Source organism: Netta rufina (assembly GCF_964035555.1).
Source record: "Netta rufina genome assembly, chromosome: 2".
In the NCBI taxonomy this organism is placed as follows: Eukaryota; Metazoa; Chordata; class Aves; order Anseriformes; family Anatidae; genus Netta; species Netta rufina.
Window position 1 is genome coordinate 41664336 of NC_140124.1, and position 21068 is coordinate 41685403.

A 21068-nucleotide genomic window follows, 5' to 3' on the forward strand; every position below is an offset into this window, starting at 1 on the left:
AGCTGTTGAATCAAAACTTGTTCCCATTTCATTTATCTTTTCATTTATAAACTTTTTACAAAGTAAGAAAGTTCAAACACAGAAAGGTGGGACTGTTTACAGTCAGTCAGCTTCCCCTTCTCAGGCACATAAAGAGGCTGGCAGTACCTCAGCAAGCATTCCTCTGCAGTTTACCATTGATTTCACATGAAACTTCACGTACAGTAGTGCCACAGATGCCCCAAAACAGCTGACGCAGATGAGTCAAAGCAAAATTTAAGACTCACTTCTAACATGTAACTTCTGTTTTTTTCTCAGCAAAGAAACCAAATAACTGAGAGGGAAAGAAGAAACAGCACAAGCAGCAACCCCATCAGCCTTCCAAACTTTCCCCAGCACAAAACTCAAATCCCTTTCAACTGCTGTGAACCAGACAAGACTCTTTTTGGCAGCAGAATCCAGCTACAGTTCCTCCTCTGGATTTTCAGATGACTTTCAGATGACTTTTTTCAGTCCAGGAAAATAGAATGAATCCCTTTTTATTGCAGACAAACAAGCATCCAAAAATTGCCCACACCTTACTCATCTACCTTCCCAAACATCCGCCTTCATTCAGTACAGTACACTTTCTGAATCTTAAATGTCAACACCACATGTTTCATAAGAGTACTATTTTTAAGAAAACATCAATCCTAAATTACATGAAACGAAGGAAAACAGTCAAGTTTGCAAGGATTAAGTTGTCAACCTCAACTGCAGCATGCGTCAGTTATCATCTAGTGGACTGGCACAAATATGACGGACCGAATATGAAATGTAAAGGAAACTTTCCACTGTCACCTGTGCAAACTCTTCTCGCCATGCAGCTCGCCTAACCTTACACAGTCACATATGCATGACAGACCAGAAGGGCTCACTGATGAACAGCATTACTGAATAGCTGCTTACAAGAGAGCTGTAGATGTACATAACCATGATTAAGAGAAAAGGAGAGTCTCTGCACAGGGTGGTTTGCTCTGGGTATTTTGCTCTTCATCCTTTCATCACCAAAACACCACCCATCCAAACCCGCATGCTGTCTCCAAGAAGACACAACAGCAGATGCCTACACAAAGTCTCCAATAAACTTAAAAATCAGTGCGAAAAATTTTAAAATGGTTGATCTAGACCTAGGAAGCACAGTCCATCAAACACGTGTTGTTTTTTTTTGTTGTTGTTGTTGTTGCATTGTCAGCCCTCAATCTGTTGGACTTGTATTCAGATGATACCTATCACAGTTCCAGTAACAAAACAATAAAAGAAAAAGTAAAAGGAAACAAAGAAAAAAATACCAATACTGCTTTAAAAATAAACCTTAAGGTGGAAAAAGAAACTAAAACCTTTATTTCGACCACATCTCACTTAAAAATAACTGAAGAGGAACTATAAAACCTGAATTTGTACTTGTTTTACAGATGTGTGCACAAGTGTGCATGTATGTTCATATATATATAAAAGACTTAATATAGAGGTGTATAGACACACATACATTTGTTTTGTCACACTGCTACTGAAATTGTGCAGAATAATTAATAACCAGTAGGGTAATTCATGATACGTTTTCACAACAGCTGCTCCTACACAGTTTGTTTCAGAAACCTGCATTTCTCTTCTAAGCACACTTAACTGTCCATGTGGTCAGGAGATAAAATACATCACCAGTTTACAGATTACATGTATATGTACAGCCTCTCATCTACCCATTCAGTCTCCCAGAACTGCAAGCTAATAGGCAGTAATACTTCAGAAGGAAGGGGAAAAAAAAAAAATCAGACAAGACCAGTGTATATTCTAACCTTGTAGGATAGATCTACCAGTAACAGCAACCCTGGAAGTGAATATGGAAAAGAAGCCTGAGAATTAGTATTTTTCTTAATGCCATCTATGGCTCCTCTCTAAAGAGCTTGAGGCCCATCATTCTACCAGTGGCAGCTACCAGCACTAGGTCTATGCTGCAGCTCTTCCGCTGCCACCCTTACAGAGCACTGATTATCCTTTGGTAAAGGGCTTTTGACCTGGTTCACCTGGAGGAACAACTAACAGCAGCACTTGGGAAGTTCTAAATATATTGTTTTACCTCTCTGTCAGATTGATTCCCCTTTTAAATCACAAGTAAGACGAGCCTATGGTGGGGAGGAGGGCAGGCTTCTCCAGTTGCTGACACCTTGAAGGACAGACAGGATGTGAAAATCCAAGTTCTTTCTGAATAGTAGTAAGCGGAGGTATTATTCAGCCTATTTAACAGCTCTAGCAGAGTTAGTTAAAATGCATTTATAGGCCATTCCCCTAAGTCATTTGGGCACAGCATCACGTCCACGAGGATACTGTTTCCTCGGAAGTTGCCGAAGCAGCGCCGTGCCACCTGCTCTAAAATAAGCGGATCGACCTGACAGCCACGTGAAAATGCACCGAATAGAACGAGGGCCTGTCCCATTTGTTGGCACGCAATTTTTAGCTGGGCCTGCCCTTTAAATACATGCAGGTAAGAATAAAACAAGTAATAATGTGCAAAGAGAACATTTGCCAGTTGTAGAAGAGGAAGCTACTAGTACTAGTGGGTTCTCCTTGGTCCTATGTGCACAGGAACAGCTGTCTTCCAGATATATATTTCCCCATTATCGTAGCAGTAGCTTTTACCCAAGCACTATAGGCAAGACTCAAGTACAGCTCAAGGGCTTTTGGGTATCATTGCCCCCCCTCAATTCTTCCTGTGGTTATACGATTACTGCCTTACACAACTATCCTCACATGTACGCGGGAACCCCTCCCAGTCTCAGCAATATTCTGAGCCACAAAGGGAAGTTTGGCATCTCGACTTCGGCAATACCACAGCCACAGCAAAAGAGGTTAGGAATATTTAAAGAAGTTTCTCTATCCTACTAATCCTCTAATTAACTGCTCAGCTTATCCCATAAATACTGAACTCTCACCAATCCGCTTCTAGAAGACTTACAAAAAAAACAAGGAGCTATACAGAGCATCAGTTTGGATATACATGCCCAATAGACATCAGTAGACTTCAACAGACTCTGCAGGAGTTGCATTTTACTTCTTTGAAACCATATGTGGAGGACAGTAAAGAAAAAAAAACGTATACATGCTACTTAAAAATAATCACCATTTTGGGGAAAAAAACAGTTCTGAACACATTGCTATTTTAATACATTTTCCTTCCTGCACCATTGACCATTTGGTGATTATAAATAACTAATTTATAAATAATTTCAGTGGTTCTAGCAGATATTAATCAGGCCACTGTCACGCTGAGCACCACAACCTGCAAGACAAGCCATGGCCCTGACAAATCAGACAGCAATAAACACAAGGCCATTTAGTAATCATAACGCAAAAGGAAATGAGAAGAAAAAGGAAAGAAAACACTGAAAAAAGGTTGGTCACAATAGTGACTTGCCTTCAACTATACCACACTGTTTGCCAAAGAACAGGGTTAGAATGAACACAAGAAAAAAGGATGGCTTGATTAATATTATATCAGGAAATGACTAAAATACAAGAGAAAATTAAAATGAGCCCATTTGAGTTCAACCAAATGTCAATTCTGTGAGCTGGAAAATTTACCACTGTGGATAAAGTTAGCAAATAATGTCACCAATCCAACACAAGAGATCAAGTTGCATATTAACAGTCTCGTAGTCATTTTGCAAAGTTGCATTTTATCACTGCCTCACAGCACAAAATTTCATTCAAAAAAAAAAAAAAAAATCATGGCTCCTTTCATTTTTTTTACTATAATTTTAGAAAGAATTGAAATCAGTTGCCCAACAGCCAAACAAAGGCTCTTAAGTTTTAAGGCACAACACTGAATGAATACAAACATGAATCAATTTTGAATGAAGCAGTGCTTACTAATATAGTAACCCAAATAGTAACATCTTTGCCACCAGCCACCTCAGTGAAAGGAAATTGAGAGAGAATATAGCATTTCTTCTTAAAGGGAAAAAGCACATACTCAATTTTCAAGTCTTGTAGTTGTAAATGAATGACTACTTTAAATAATAGTGTATTTAACCAGAAATGATAACAATATGCATAAATGCATAAGCCAGAATGATTACACATCTTGTTCTTACAATGGTTTAATATGTGCAAAATATTAACACACCACCCAAGACTTCCTTAAATGTTGCGTTTCACTAAGAGAAACCTAGCAGCTACTTCAACTCACATTTTGTCCCCTTCCTCTCTTAGCTGAGTACACAGGAAATTGAGCTTTGCCGAGCCTTCGAAAAGCTGAGAGATTTCCTTCAGGTTTTATGTCAGCTTTAACTAGTACCTGTTTAAATAACAGTCCCTACCAACGTGTGTATGCCTGAGATAGCTCTGTGCTGAGTTCAAAGCAGAACCACAAAGGAAAACAGAAGTTACCATACTACAGAGCCTAGCAAACAAGTCAATGAGATGCATCCTAATGTGTGCAAGTGAAACCCTTTTTTATTATGCCCACAAGAGGAAAATGGAAAATTCAGTGGCCTCCACATAAAATTTACATAAAATAATTCAGAGACCTTTAAAGCTTTATAGCTGAGGAAAATTCCACCCCATAGATTTTAGTTTCCAGGGAACCGTAAAGTAGTAAACCCTGTTACACACTGCATTGCAGGTAAATGGCAGTAATAAAGATGATCCATACGGGAGCAGAGCAATACCTCATAGCACCAGCATTAAACTTCGCTGCAGAAATCTGGGGGAGGGGAGGGTTACAGCTTTCCCACTGAAGTTACAAGAACACACCCCCATGACCATTTTACCTCAGGGACAAAAATCACTGTCTGCCTTTTTTCTTTTTTTTTTTTTTTTTTTTTGGGGGGGGGGAGGGGAAGGGACAGGGGGGACACGAACAACAGGGGGGTGTCAAAAGGAGCAATCAGTACACTATTTCAAGAACCATTCAGAGAAACGTCCCTGCAACGCTTGTACAGAATTATTCATAAAGCCACAGCTGGCAACTTTCGAATTAAGAAAAGCTGGCTCTAATTAACACACACACACACACTCTCCCAATCTGGTAGTACACTCCTCTGATTGCACAAGCACCTTTTCCTTCTGGATTAAGCCAGTTACTACACTTAAGCAACTCTAGTTACACAGAAAATGTCTTCCACCATACACAACTGTTTCCAGCACTACTTCTCCCCCAGATCTTTCCTTCGCTAACGAGCCCAGGGCAGCAGACACCACTCTGAGGCAGCTGCTAAAGCGCCGCTCGCACCACCGCACACTCGCGCCGTTATGAAGCTGGGCAGCTGCTGGTTACGTACCGGCTGCATTTTCCTCCCCGGATGAGCTCCTTCTTCCATGCTAAGGCGTGAACCGGCGACTGTCCTTGCGGGAGAGGCCGGGAGGAGCCGAGGAAGCAGCTCCCCAGCCCCGCAGCCAATGGCCACCTCGCCAGCCTCTCATCCCCCAGGCCGCCGAGCGCGGCCGCCTTCCACTCCCGCCTGGAGAAGGCCAAAAAAGGAGCTCACGCGCGGCTCCAGACTTCGCTTTTTCTGCATCAATGGCAGCTGAGGACAGCTCCAAGGTTAGGCGGTTGCGCTGCTCCAAGACTTCGTTAGCACAGCGAAATGCAAGCGGCCGGACCTCGCTGCCCAGAACGGAGAAGCTCCCACGTCAAAACATCTGCTAAGTGTGTTTATAGCCCCGATATCGACCTCTCTCTGAGTGCTCGTTCCAAAGCAGTTTTTTTGACAGAAGCCATATATCCTCATTCTGCAAAATAAACTAGGATTACTAAAAAAATCCTTTCTTTTTTTTTTTACTTTTTAAGGGGTAAAACAGCCGTGCTGCTAGCAGTGATTAATTTCCTATCTTTTTTCCAGAACAGCACGGCCCTCTGGTTCAGGTATGATGAGTAGCAAAACTTTCTCTTTTCTTAAACCACCTTCAGAAAAATGCACCCCCCACCTCCAGCAGACCAAATTCGGAGCTTTACTTCACTCTACCCCTCTTCATCACCGACATACCTTAAGATCTGCATTCCATCATACAACATGCAGGCAAATGGGCTCCCAAGGGCATTATCCATAACCCCACCTTCACTTCACAGCACCACATTTCTTATTTCTCACCCCCCCTTCATTCCTGCTTCTCATCTGACAAGCAGTCTAGTAACAAAGCCAGACTAGTGCACCCCAACCAACCAAAGACCAACGTGGTCAGGACAAAACAAAGAGGGTACTGTTCATAAATTTGGGGTGCATGTCACCAGGGAAATAAATATTGTGCATCTGTGGAGGGATTAATCACCTGATGAGTTCAGAAATCAGACGAGCACATTCAGTTCCCCTCAGACTTACTCCATCCGGAAAATTCTCCAGCCACAGACTAATAAAAATCTTCTCAGACAGCACTGACAAGAGTTTAAAAGCAGTTTGTTCCCATTTCTGTAAATAGATGTTCACTCTAACAGGTGCGTGTCAATCCTTTCCCTTCCAAGCTATCGATGACCCTCTCTGCCACTACGTGCGAATGACTAAAACTAAGAGATTCATATAGGAAGAATCAGGCTACACAAGACTAGCAGATATCTAGCAGGTATCCTAGCTGATAGTTCTCTCATCTGAGCTTAGCATCCTCAGCCAGACCTATTCTGTTCCTGACACACACCTGGCTTACCCCGATCTTCAGCTCCAATACTGAAATGGCTATGCTGAATTGTATTTGGGGTGGCTCTCCCACATTTTAAAGCAGTCTTCCTTAGCAAGAACCCATACTACAAGTATTTTCATTTCTACAGAGAGTGCAAAGTAGGTTTGTTCATGGGCAGGTGGTTTGTATTCCTTTGGGACAGAATACGGTTGGGGCAGGGGAAGCACAGGTGTGGTCTTGTGTTTTGTTTTTTTTTAATTTGTTAAGTTTTTTGTTGTTGATTCAAGTTTTAGAAAGAATACTTGCTTGATTTAGAAAGACAATCACTGAAGCAGTTTATTGAAATGTTTTTCTAGTCTGTAGTCAAACAACTCCTAGTTGACAGTCACTCAGTCTTGGAACAGAACACGCAGAAGCTTTATCCATTAAAAAAAATAGAAAGAAAGAAAACAAAGAACATGTGCATGTAGAGCCACGCTCAAAGTCCAGCATTATAAAGAATAAACAAGTCTTTTTGAGACAGATTCAGGTTTTCAAGTTTTTAAGACTCATACCAAAATATCTTGTGGATAAAAAAAAGTCCTCTGTTACTGAAGTAAATACCAGAGGAAAGTTTTAGTTCAGCGGGAGAATAACACAGTAACTTCCAACTGCAACTGTCTCAACACACTTAACTACTCTAAAACAAATTGTAGACAAATACACTCAGAATTATCATGTCCTTGAACATGCTCAGTGACAACGCTGTGAGAACTCAGAGCAAAACTATTTGTACTGCAGCAATATTTCAACCATACACTTGATGTTCCAAAAGGACCCTTACAAAGTATGAGAGCTTTTAAAAATAAAAACAATTATAATTTATAGAAACAAGTAGCTATCATCAAACAGACATTTTGTCCATCAGTCTTTTCCTTCCTAATTCTCACTTTAATACCGCTGCAAGTTGCGCTTATTTCAGCTTATCTCCAGCTGTAAAAGCCCTTTTTTTTTTTTTGAAAAACAGGTCAAAAATATAATTGTGTATATTTGTATAACAAATATGTATGCATATACTTTTTTCCAGAATGAAAAAGATTTTGCCTGAGCTTCTTGTTCTCTGCAGAAGATTAAATCTTTCCACAAGCAATGTACAGCCCATGATTTCCTCATAGGCACCGCAGGCTTCCATTAGAGACTCCTTCAAAAATCAACTAGAGATTCCTCCAAAATCAATTCCAAATTGCTTCAAAATCTACCAAGATGGACTAATTCCTCTGTCTCTGTTAACCATGTGATAGAAAGCAGAACACTTTACAATGGATTATAAGAGCAATTTTTACGTCACTATTACAACTGGTTTCTGGATCAATCTATCAGAATAGGCCTTATAGCATATTACAGCAACACTACCATCAACACAGCAGCAAAAGAAAACAAAGTACATATTAAAATACTTAACCACGAGAGAGTAAAATTATACCTCGCAAGGAGGCTTTTTTTTTTGGATAGGGAAGCATTGAGAGAGGAGGCAGGAAGCTGGGGGATGCAGATGACACAGGCAAATTCTAAGACACACTGCCTGATGTTAGTATATCAAATACCAAATACCATCAAATACTGTGGCTTTGTTCAGCTTCTTCATTAAATGGAAACCTATTAACACATTAAAAGGAACAGCTTCAAATGAGTTTTCCGTAGCAGATATTTAATATAAACCACTCCTCTAAGCAGACATTATTCTCTTCGCAAGGAAATACAGAACCCTTTGTAGGCAGTGGCTCATCATTTAATGAAATAAAGTCCTTCATAAGAATAAGGGCTCGCCTGCCTACAAGTGTTTCTCAGAACACAAATTTCCACCTAACAGCTAGTTCCCAAGAGGTGCATCTGCTCAGCACGCTTCAGCTTGCTTCAGCTGGTATCGGCACGTACGCACGGTCCTGAGTGTTTACAAAAACAGAAGTATTCAGTGCTGATATTCTCTGGTGTGCTGCCCCACTAGTGAACTCTGGGATTTCTCAGGCTGCCACAAACCACTGGGATTAGGAGAGCACAAGGCAGACTGCGGGCTGAACTCTTGTGACATTACACAATTACACATCACTCTGAGAGATGCAAACTTTTTATCTACAGAGGATACCGCTGAAGGCTGTAATTTGAATAGTCATCCCCAAGTTGCATGGACTACTTTGGGAATCATCCTGCAGTCCTCATTTGCATACATAACGAAGCTGAAAAAAATTTACATGTCAAATTTTAGAGTACCTTATTTCTGGACTCAAAAGCACCCTCCTGTAGAGACAGATGGGAGAAGTTCACCGTGTTCAGACAGAACACTACCAACAATTTCACTTCCGCATGTATCAGCGTGTGGTCACCATGAAAGCAGCACTGAGCTAAGCCAGGGCTTTGGGGAGCGAGGTTTTAGTTTTGAGCAAAAGGAGGGGGACGCTTTCCAAATCCCAAGCTACTCACTTTACAGCTATGACACATCCCTCACCAGGTGCTTTTACGTAGATTCATTTCCAGGCATTTTGGTAGCATTTTTGACAAATATTCTATTTTTTTTCCTTTAACTTAGCCTTACATTGCCACCCAAGTCTACAAGAGCTTTATTATAAACTGTTTCAACACTACTAGGACAATCTAACCAAGGTCATATGTTTAAGTGTTCCAAAGTCACTTGTACAAACACCAAACATTCATCTCCTAGAGTTACAGATGGCACTGAAGCAAACGGCTGATGAGTCCAGATATGAAGCCTCATAATATGGGACAGGGAACTTTATCCGCTTTGTATGGAGATTCTTTTTAAGTATGTGCACACAAACCCTGACAGTAGATCCTCAGACAGGAAAACAAAAAAGGAAAAAAAAAAAAAAAAAGGGTCAAATTATCCAGATTATCCAGTTAAAACACTCATATCAAACTATACCCACATCAGAAAGTTCCTAACACAGTTCTCTTTAAATTAATGCTGTAAAATTTGAGGAGTGATTGTTCACCTCCATGCCATAGGGAAGTAGATCACGAATCTCACCAGTCCACATGAATTCAAGGCCTAACTTTTCACCTTCAGCTCTCCCTGTTTCTTGAATTCTCATTTTTTCATACAATTGCATCCCAAATGAATATATTTGTAATAATTTACTGACAACACCTTTACAGTGATGAAAATCATTACCTACAAACCAAAGCTCAGCAACTGTAACGGGAAGGTAAGGCAATGTATTCAATGTGCATAGAAGGACCGATAAAGTGGATGGTAGCAGCACTGCATGTGCTCAGCCCACATTTCTCTTTAAAAATGAGAAGGACAGAAAGGAAGTGAAACTCTAACCCTGTTCGTGACCACTGCAACATGAACAAGGGCAGAACTGTGCCATTTCTAGCATCCCAAGTGGTATATCATACACCATCCACATGTTGTCAGCTGCAGATTGTTTTAATATAAAATACTTTGCACATATCATAAGTCCCAGATATGCCGAGGAGTTCAGGTCATCCAAAATCTCCATTTATCATGAATATCAGTCAGATGACTCCCACTGTTACATGCTTAGTGTCACCTGGTTAGCAATGTGTTAGCAAGCCTCCACCATGCCAAATCCCCAGTGACCAAAACAGAAGTCCTAGCAATCCAGGTGTCTTTTATTAACAAGGCAGAGAGTAAGAGAAAGTTGCAGTTCCCTTTCCTGCAATAGGGCTGGCAGTCATCTGAACCAACAATGCTCCAGGTCAGGGAACAGATCCAGCAGAAAATCAGCCCTAAGAGCATTTTGCTGCTCCAGCTGTGAAGCAACCAGCTACCGAGTGTACATCATTGAAAGCTATATAGCTGAGCTTGTCTTTTTCTTTTTAAGAACAAAAGAGAAAGCATCTCATTTTCTGATGTACTATGAAATGTAATGTTTTTGCTGTGCCTGACTAGGAAGCCCTGGGAGAAGCCAGTTCAAAAATAAGGTGTAGATTCTAACACAACAGATATGTGTATGCCACAGTAAATGGTGTGCATCTTACAGGAGAGCTCAACTGGCAATACGTAAGGGAAAAAAGTTTATATCTCCCTGGCAGAGATCTAAAATATAGCTAAGAAAGAAAACTTACCTCTTTTAAATCTACTGCATCCTTTATGTCAACAACAATTACAACATTTAATACTTTATTGCAATTTTCTTTTTTTTGTATAACCATGTAAAAGGATCTACAAAATAGTACTTCCAAGACAGGCGCACTCATACTCTTCTGGGAAAAACAAACAAACAACAAAAAAAAAAAATTAATGCTGTAGGACTGTTATGAAAAACTCATGACTTGAGGGGCTATTTAAGAAAAACGGTTTAACACACTCAACATGTGGCAGGCAAATTATTTGTTATCTGATTTGTTTAACAAACACTTAGAACTCCCTAATTCAGAGAACACTATCATTTAAACCGAGTTTGCATGGGAGTTCTAACCAGTCAACAACTACCAAAAAGGTGCTTTCTGAAAAAGTTACACAAAAAATTAAAGGAGAGACCTTTTCACCCCTTTTGAAATAAACAAAGAAGCTTTCTGTCTTGTTAATACAGCAGTAAGACCACGGCTTAATCAGTATGCCACCACCCAGTGGCACAAATACAAGCTTCAAGGAAAGGCTGATTTCAAGTTAAATTAGGGGATGGAACAGAATTTACTTAGGCTTTTGGCTTTTATGCTGACTTCCAGAAGCCAGACGATGACCTAGTCTTGTATAGGGTCTACCCATAAAAGTTTTACCACCATGATTTTCTTATACAGCAAACTTGAACTTATAGAGTAGCACCGTGCTTTCTGAGATGCAAACATGGCAATTCTGATCAAGCATTGGGAACTCTGAAGCTGGCTTCAGTATATCAATCATGCCCTTAGGTACAAACTCTTCTTCTGCATTCTCTGCCAGAACTGAAAAGGAGATTCAACAGTTTTAAAACGTCCTTAGGAACATAAGTGACCCCATTAAAAATCAGAAAACTAAAACACACAGTAAACCAAACGTTAAAAGTAATACATAAAATACATCACCCAGACAGGAAACCTAAAAGAAAAGACTTTCCAGAAACATAAATCATGTAAGCTATACCTTCAAGCACTTTACCCAGACATTTGTAATGTGGGATATTATAACTAATAGGGAAGTTTCAAATATGGGAGAAAAAAATGCAAGGGTTTAATCTAGACAATGGCAACTACATGTCTCAGCCAAACTACATTTCTACAAACTTCAGATGAGGGAGAGTAGAGGAATCAAAAATTTCATGGCATTTCTAATCATTTTGACATCAAGTCTGCAGAGTATTTCTGATAACATCAAATCTGTAGGGAAGCCACCCATGTACACAGCAGACAAGATTTGCTTTTACTGTGACATGTAAAGATGACCAACTACAGTTTAAAGCCTTGTCATAAGTTACTACATCACACCAGCTTCTGCAATCAGGTATCTTAATCACATATGCACAAATATAACTTTAAATTTTTAACCCATTTTTTTGGGGGGGGGCGGAGGGATGGGTTAGGGAGAACAGGGACACCTTCATTCCAGTGTTTACTGAATGAGATATGAAAAGAAACAAAATATGAGATATATGAATTTGAATATACCTGTCCTCTAGGCAACTCCTCATGTTGTTAATGATAATTTTTCATTTGCCTAGATTATAATCATATTATAAAAATAACCACCACCACTCCCTTTTGTTGTTTTTTTTTTGTTGTTGTTGTTGTTTTTTATTTATTTATTTATTATTTATTTATTTATTTATTTAATATATACAGCCTTATGCTGTTTTAGTCAGGGCACACTTAAATTAACCTATCCACCGGATTCTTTGCTGTTATTCATGTACTTCTTCACAGAACTGACTGCAGAAAAACTCAACTGTCAGTAAATCAGGCTGGGAAAGTACCACAGAACAGCATATTGTTTATTCTCTACATCAGAAATTTTTACAATCAAACAAGTTTGTACTGCATGCTAGCCTTAATCAAATGAGATTGTGTCTTTAAGATGATAGGGCACTCATCTTCAGTAGAAAATGGTGCCTTTTATTTAAATTGAAATTGCCTTTGAATAAGATTAGATATCTGGGGCAAGAAGACATCATAGCTTTTGGTGATCTTAATATTAATTTCAGAGCTAGTGACTGGGATGTAATTGATTTAAATAAAAACACTTCATCTGATTTTAACAACCTTTCACAGAGTTCCTCAAACCAGGTTTCTGAAATACCAATCCTGTGAATTTCAATCAGTTTTCATTGTTAAGCATCAAAAATTAATGCTAGCAGAAGTATTTTAAAAAAGAATACGAAGCAAAATTATTCATGTATAATGAGACAAATAGAGATTTTAAAGTATTTCCAGCCATGTCAACTCTCTCCAAAAGCAGTTCTTATCTGAGGTCTCTGTGCGTTGACATAGGCTCAAAGAAAGGGTAAGGCACCTTCTCTCTGGGACAGAGCAACAGTGCCAAAAAGAAGCTCTCCTGCCAAGGGAAGACTGAAGTGCAGCTCAGTCTAGAATTACAACATTCATACCAGGACACTAGGGGGAACTTGAAAGCACTCCACTTGAAAAATCACTTGTATATGCTGATGCTGCCATTAACCCCAAAATTTTCACTCAAGTTGCTTTTACTGGAAGCTTATGAAACTACGGGAAAAAAAAGTCATCGGGACTTTTAAAGAAAGCAAAAAACAAAAGCTGAACGAAGATGACATTTTTTCAGACTGAGGCTGCAACTTCCACATGGGTAATATACAGTCAGACACTGTAATTGGGGGGAAACACAGGATTCCAATAATTTCAAAAAGGAAATTACTATGCAATACTACAGAGCAATCATCACGCTCTCTATTCTTCCAGCCTTTTCTGTTGAAGGAAATCATCAAACTGCATGCTCAAACATATGCCTATTAAAGAAGCATGTTTAACAAAAAGCAATTGAAAAAGACTGCAAAGCATATTTACACTTACTGATTAGGAAATGAAACAATGAAAGCAGCCTAAAGGAAAGTACAGTCGATGTATTTGAAGCTTGTTCCCATTTTTGACTGACCCCATAAAGTAGCTGGATTTATGATAGCATGTAACGTTATTAGCAACTTGTAGACATTCAAACACACATGTGCTTTCCTAATCAGCATCATCAGTAACGCGTCCAACAATAGAGGTATTGGTACCACAATAGCAGGCTTCCAGAACCACTGTGTCAGCAGGCTTCACCTCTAGTCTGGGTCTTAGTTTGAATTTAGAAGATAAACCCTCATGTCTAAAAGCTCTGAAAGAATTAAGTAGCATTAGGAGACAAAGATAGACATGCAGGTTTGAAAGATGCCGTTAGCAGCATTCACAGACTAACAGTTTATAAGCAGAAGAATGGGATAAGAAAGAGGGTGGTGGAATAGAGAGTTCATCAGTTTCCTGAAACTCAACCCTTTTCTTTAATTTTTTTTCATACTTTTATAGATCTACAATCTTTACTGACACGTTAAAGTAGTATTATATTTTGTAGTTAAGCCTCCTCAAAGAAAAAAAAATCAGTTATTTGCATATTTTCTAGGTGTTGTGAACCTAACTCTAGCCTTTTTCACTAATGCTCCTCAATACAACTGTCAAACTGCATATTAATAGAAAGCACAAATATATAGGGAACACATCTGTGCTTACACCACTAAAAACTGAGCATCCTTCATGTTTTGTATCCATTCTAAAGCACCGACTCAAATACAGTCTCTCGATCACTATCTTCATCAGCAAGATTTTCTGAATCAAAAGCAATAAGGATGCAACATTTAAAAAAAATCCCTTAAATTGTTTTTATTGAAAGTTTATGAAACTACGGAATAAAATTCTATCAACACTTTTAAAGAAAACAGAAAACAAAGCTGATTCTCAGAATTTTCCACAGAAGAGATCAAACCCAGAAGCCTCTCCTTATGATCATGTGCAATTCTGTTATTCTCAATTAACATTCACACAAACAAGCACTCTGAAGTCTCTGTATTGTTCAGCCCATCAAGGGCTTCACAATAAAGTTATTAAAAAACCACTGAAGGAGGGCAGCAATCAGCGGAGTTACAATTTTTAACAGCGTGATACTAACTGATGATCTAAGAACATAATTCTCCCATCTTATACCCACTTGTCAATCAGGGACCACTCTACAAATGCATCATGAGCAGGCCTTGAAGCACAGGTTCCCTACTGCAGTAGCAAACAAAAAACCCAAACCAGAAAGCATTTAAAACCATATGCTTCACTCAGCCTTCAGCTGCAAAGGAAGACAAGCTGCACTATGCTCTAGACCTCTCTGTTCTGCTGTAGCTGTGTGCTGGGTGGCACGTTCTGCAAAGAAAACCCTTGTTTGTTGCTCTGTCCCTCACGTGGGGTCCTGGTTACAGGACCACATCCAATTATTCAGTTTCAAGCAAATAATTCTGGCACTGTTTCATTACATCTAGTCTCTGAACATCTGCAACAAAAACATTATCCCCATTAATTAAGCTTCTGTCAAACTACTTGCTATTAATACGTTTAATACATTACCTTACGTGATCAGTGGGGTACACTAACGAAGACAAACAGCTTTCCCATCTACGAAGAGGTCCATGATCAACCACACCAAGAGCTCTGCTGCTTTAGCACTGTGCAAGCTCTTTTAGAGTGTAACTTTTTGACTTCCAACAAACAGTTTGGTTTTGGCTTTGAATTTTCCATGGTTTGGATTGGTTTAGGATTTTCCACCTATCAGATATGATACAGAGCACATAACTTCTTTGAAACTTTCATCCACACTGGTGAAACAAATTTAGAGCTCCACCACTGATGACTGTTTCAAAGCATGATCACTATGCATACTAACGTCAAACAGCATTATTTTTGTAAGTTCTTCCATTTCTGGAACAACTTCTAAGAAGATTCCTTTCTTGGGACCTAAGCGGTTTAGAAACACATTCCCCTCAGTAGTACAGATAGGACAAGCCATGGAAAACCAAATTTTAAAAAGCTTACATCCAGGAGATAATTCTGTTTTCATTACTATCTGCCTAAAATCAGTACACCAGAAAGCTGCTTTGGGTCTCTGTCTAGTTACTAAAGAAACAAGGAAGGCACTTCACTCAGACCTTAGCAATTTATGCCGAAGTATATTTTCAGATATATAAGAAGCAATAGATTTAGGTATATACAAAGCAATATGTAACACAGAAGTAGAATTGAACGCACTTTTTCCCACTTTAGCTGACAGGCACTTGTCCACAGCCACCAAGAGAAACTTCTCTCCAGTGCTGCAGCACCAGCCATTGCCAGTCCTTGCAGGTACACAGAGAAAACACGCCAATTTTTCAGAGTCCCAGAACACGTTTTCTAGGGGAGGCATCTCATGGGAATCCTTCCACATCAGCGCGTACAGACTCACTGCTCACACAGAGCAGTGCACTCAGTGACAATCCAATTCCTTTGAGGCCGTCTGTCAATAGATGAAGTCATGGATAAAAGCCAAAGTTCATTCTAACAAAGAAAAGCACCACATATTTTATGGCAAAGCTGGAAACCAAAACAAGCAGGGGAAAGGGAGAAGATGACCCTTGTCAAGGCATACCCAAAACTCATTTCTGTTCATAGCTGTTATGTACGAATTTCCCAAGGAATCGCTGAAATGTTCCTTGGCCATGAGGGACTACAGAAGGACACAAATAGGCTCCCCTTCACCCCACATCACTTTTCACAAACAGCCTCTTCCTTGAGCATTATCTTATTGGTTCCCATATAAGCAATAGGAGGCTGAAAGCTGTTCCTTGATTCCTCTCCTCTCTTTCTCCCTGTTTTTTACTTCAGGAATGATAATGGATTCCAAAGATGTTTATCAATGATCTGTTAGTGAAACAGTAGACTCGCACAGCACAATTATTTTGATATACAGATCTACAGGAGACCATTTCTCAAACTTCAGACTGCATTCATTCTTTAATTTTAACAACCTTCTCCACACCTTCTTCCATACAAATATAGTACATCTTGTAGGTACACACACAAACAATCCATTCATCAGTAAGAGTCACAACGTGACCTTCTCACTAAATAGTGCAGAATATTATACCTATTAATAGCATTTGAAGTTTTGCAGTAACACATGAGACAAGAAGGGCAGTTTCTCCTGCCTTCACCCAGAAGGTTGTTTTATACTGCAAGACAACTGAAGCATGAGAAAGGTTCTCCATAACTTGGTCATAATATATGAAACTATTTACATTCTTGTACCACATCACCTGGTACAACTGATCCTCAGGACTTGAAAAGAAATAGCAGCAATGCAGAAGACACAAGACAGAAGCCAGCGTATCATCTTGGAAGCATGTGCTTTTTATTCTTAGAGTGAAAACTCATGCACATCGAACACCACACTCCCTGAAACAAACATGCATGCAAATACAGGTATCCTTTCTGTCACTTCCAAAAGTACTCAGATACAGTTACATATTTCAGTAAAAGCGAGCAAAGTTAACATAGCAAAGTACTTTCCAAAATAAGTGTACGCTGAATAAAAAGTCTGATTACATTTCTTTAAAATTTAAAATGTAAGATCTTTATATAGTGTCAGCAGTTAGTGCAGGTAATGGATAGCAAGACCAATGCCAAGATGATAACTGGCTGATGCTCTTCCTTTTTCTACAGGTATACATTGGCAGCTTTGAAATCTCAAGAGTTCATGCAAAAATCGAAGTTTTTAATACTTTCCCTTGTATTTACAATTTAACTTTCCAGTAACTGTTTTGTACACTTCATTAATAAGCTGAAGCACATCTCTCCATCCTATCATTATCTAACCATTTGCAATTCAACCAAATAATAATTACAAGAATATATGCCTGTTTAAATTCCCTTCTGGTATCTGACAATGGCAGGCAAGCCCAGCAATGTTAATAAGATCAAGCTGAACAAGGAAAAGATTGCTGCTACTCTTGGGTTTTATCACTTCCTTAAATGAGTCACAACAATTATCAGATGCTATCTGTTTGTTTCTATATAAACAGTTTTAAAATGCATGGCTGGTAGGGTGTAGTTGTTTGACAAACAGAAAATGAAGAAATTTACCATCAACAGTAACACCAGCTGCGGCTATTCACTAAGAAGTTTCTCACTTCCTTTTTTCATACACTAAGTCTGTCTGGAAATATGTTTGACCTGTTAAAGAAATGCATACGCTTACACTTGAAGTAAACATACGCTTGCATAATAGTATAAGCCCACAATAGTGAGGTACAAGCCAAATAGGAAAAAAAATGACACAAAAAATACTAGCCCTAAAACAAGCAGTAGTTTAAATATAATCTTACCAATAGCTTTCTCTTAATAGAAACAAAGAAGCCATAAATCTAGCAGTAGTCTAAATAATAATTCCACCTTATTGTTTTGCGTACTGATTAAAGAGCTTGCAGACAGTCTTTTGACTTCACCAGTTAGCCAGAGAATCCACAAAACTACGGTAAGCTACTTTTGATTTGATCCAGAGAAGCTAGTTTGTAACACTGCTGTCCAACAGCTTTATTCTATTATGTACCCATTCATCATCTTCATGTTAACAAAAAATGACCACATTCCAGCTGCTCTTCTTAACGTTTTAGCAGTCTTTGGAGACTTCGTAAAGACATCCTCCCATCTGAGTCTCAAAGCTGATAGATACCACCTCGCTGAAAAGATTAAATGAAGGACAGGAGAGAAAGCAACACACCTACAAACCACAGCCTGGAAGATTATTAGGGAGAAGTGTTCTCAGAAGCTACGGTTCTGGCCAAGTAAAGCCAACACTAAGGGTCATTTAGTTGCGATAGCTTCAGTGTAGCCTTATATCAAACAGGCAAGATACACATGAAAATTACTTGAATTACAAAAAAATAATCACTAGATTTTCCAACTGTATCAGGAGCAAGACAGACTGCTACAGGGTCTGTATGGAAAAGAGATCAAAGTACAAGATGAATGTTCACAGTAGATCAGGCTATTGCAGAAAGTCACAAGGTTTTATGTTCAGTTCACAACAGAGAAACTGAACATCCTGAAATGCCGTGACCTGACAAACTGCCCTTAGCTTCACTGGGTTAATGTCAAAATTGCATTAAAAAGTCAGGTGGACAGAAGAGCTTTCACCTGATTTCACAACACCAACGACAACTTCAGAAGGAAGCTGGAAATTTACAGTACTTCCTACCTAGTATTCTTAACTACACTCCCATTACTTTGTTTTTTAAAGGTTTGTGAACTCTATAGACTTTACACGCCTTCACATTTTAACTAGGGAGACTGAAACATAAAAAAACTGACTTGCCCCAGAGACACCTGCAACAGGCATCAGCACCTACAGCAGCATCCAGATCTCCCAGGAAACAGAACATGAGCTTTATTTTACCTATAAACAAACATGAAACTTGTTAACAACATATTAAGAATTCAGTGAGCTCTCAGATAACAACCAAAGTCTAGTTCTTAGCCCATAAGTGTACTGAGAATAATTAGTAATTTGACAGCAGATAATTCAAAATACAAGTTTACAAGCAAAACACAGCTCTCCAGGATGAGCAGTAAGACTGCAAGCAGGTAATTGCAGTCTTATTGCAAGCATTATTGCAGCTATAAGAAGACACTCACAAAAATAAACTTCCAAGCATTATATAAACATAAATAGATGCTTAGTGCTGTGCTCCCATGCAACTGAACCAGCATGCCCTAGGTATGAGTTTTTCTCATCTGCTGCAATATAAAAACTGAAATTACGTCTTAGAAGACAATTTATATTTCTGAGGGCTGGAATGATTCTGACTCAAATTCATTCCACAGCATCTCATGAAATATACAATCAGGAACATCATAATAATCTAACAGACTGTACAAAGTTCTGTTGTGTTTGGGCCTTCAGTGTTGAGGATAAATTATGCAACAACATCAGCCAATGCAATGGCATCAGCCAACAAAAAAAAGAGAGAAGGATTATTATCAATGAATAGCTGTCTTGCAAAAATAACAGTTGTTACAAGTATGTTTACAAAACTGGAGTTGCTAAAAAAATATTGACACAATGTGTCTATGAGAAATTAATTTCAACTAGAACATAATATTTACATAAACCTGCATGTTTTCCATCTCTGTTGTGAGAAGAACTAGATAGCAAGGTTTACTAGTTTAATAACATTATCACAAGCACAGCACATCTCCCAGGGCTCAGCTAACAGATGTCAGCAGTTCACACAGCAAAGCTACAAAGGGCCCTGAAATGCTGCTCAAGACTGCTTAACGGCACTCCACATGGCAAAATCTTTACCAGCAGATGAAACATAACCAGCCCTCTCACAGCAGAGATGCCAACCCCAAGAACTCCTCAGGGAGGAGTTGTGTTGGTCCTCCCTGGGGCTGGTAATGGATGGCAGCAGCCTCATCTGTGAGAGGTGCTGCTACCCTTGAGGTGCTCAGCGGCCAGGTGAAGGAACTGCAGGACAGCATGATCACACTGCACAACATCACAGAATATAAACATGAGGTCCTGGCAGGCCTATAGCCTGCTGGATGTTTGGATCAAGGCTGTTTCGGAAAAAATGTCAAGGCTCATCCAGCCCTCAGACTATTACCCTTTCCTGCTTGCCCACAGGGACACCAGCAACACTTCCAAAAAGAAAATCATTACTGTTGAGTGAATCAAGAGTGACTACTGAGCAGCATGGGAATGGTGAAAAGGCCCAAGTGGTGTTCTCAGTCACTTGAGCGAGAAGAGGGTCAATATCCAGTTAACAGCAGAGCAAATATCTTTACCACCAAACTCCCTTAGCTTGTGAATACGACTGTAATCTGGGCATGGTGGAGAAAACTTTCAAACTTAAGTGAAGACGTGGAACATCCAAAAGGGAGAAGGTGCTCCTGTCCCCCTTGTGAAAAAAGCCATAACCAAGAGCCCATCGCCCTCAGGTTCTTGCCCTCACAGCATGGAAGGTAAAGAGGCAGACTTTGAAGTCGGAGCTTCTTACAGAGTGAGGGTGCAACCGCTTGCATGGCTGCAGTGCTGCAAAGGAGGGATGCAGGCTCTTGGGAAAGCCAGGCTGGGAAGGTGAAAAGCACAGATCCCAATCAGATTTCAAAGGGATGTCTGCAACACACAGAGCTTTGCTTGAACAAATGACAAGGCAGTCAAGACCTTATAGGTAAGGCTCAGAGAAAAGTCCAACATGGTTGACATTGCACTAGATGCCCACTACAGATCTCTTCATCAACAAAAGGAGTAAGAAGAATCCTTCCTTCGAAAGCCGGAGGAAGCTCCATGATTGTGGGCACTGGTACACATCAAGACCTAAGCCCACAATGGTATCTGCTGGTAGAGCATGGTCAGGCACAGCACTCCAGCAGATTTCTCAAGCGTGCTGAAGATGATTTAGTGGTGTGAGTCAACCGGT

At 39.6% G+C, this 21068-nt stretch overlaps 1 protein-coding gene across 6 annotated transcripts in view; it reads right to left on the reverse strand.

The window, feature by feature from the left end:
* SLC4A7 (solute carrier family 4 member 7) overlaps positions 1 to 15302 on the reverse strand; it is a 75164-nt gene extending 59862 nt beyond the window's left edge. For 5 of the 6 annotated variants that reach the window (XM_084282268.1, XM_084282267.1, XM_084282265.1 and 2 more), the window contains exon 1: positions 5298 to 5351. In XM_084282268.1, the coding sequence (XP_084138394.1) occupies positions 5298 to 5336 (39 nt within the window). In that variant the 5' untranslated portion in view covers positions 5337 to 5351. Of the gene's footprint in view, positions 1 to 5297; positions 5352 to 15180 lie in introns of those variants that run through there. The other variant, XM_084282264.1, reaches the window with a different exon arrangement.
* Positions 15303 to 21068: the final 5766 nt, after the last annotated feature.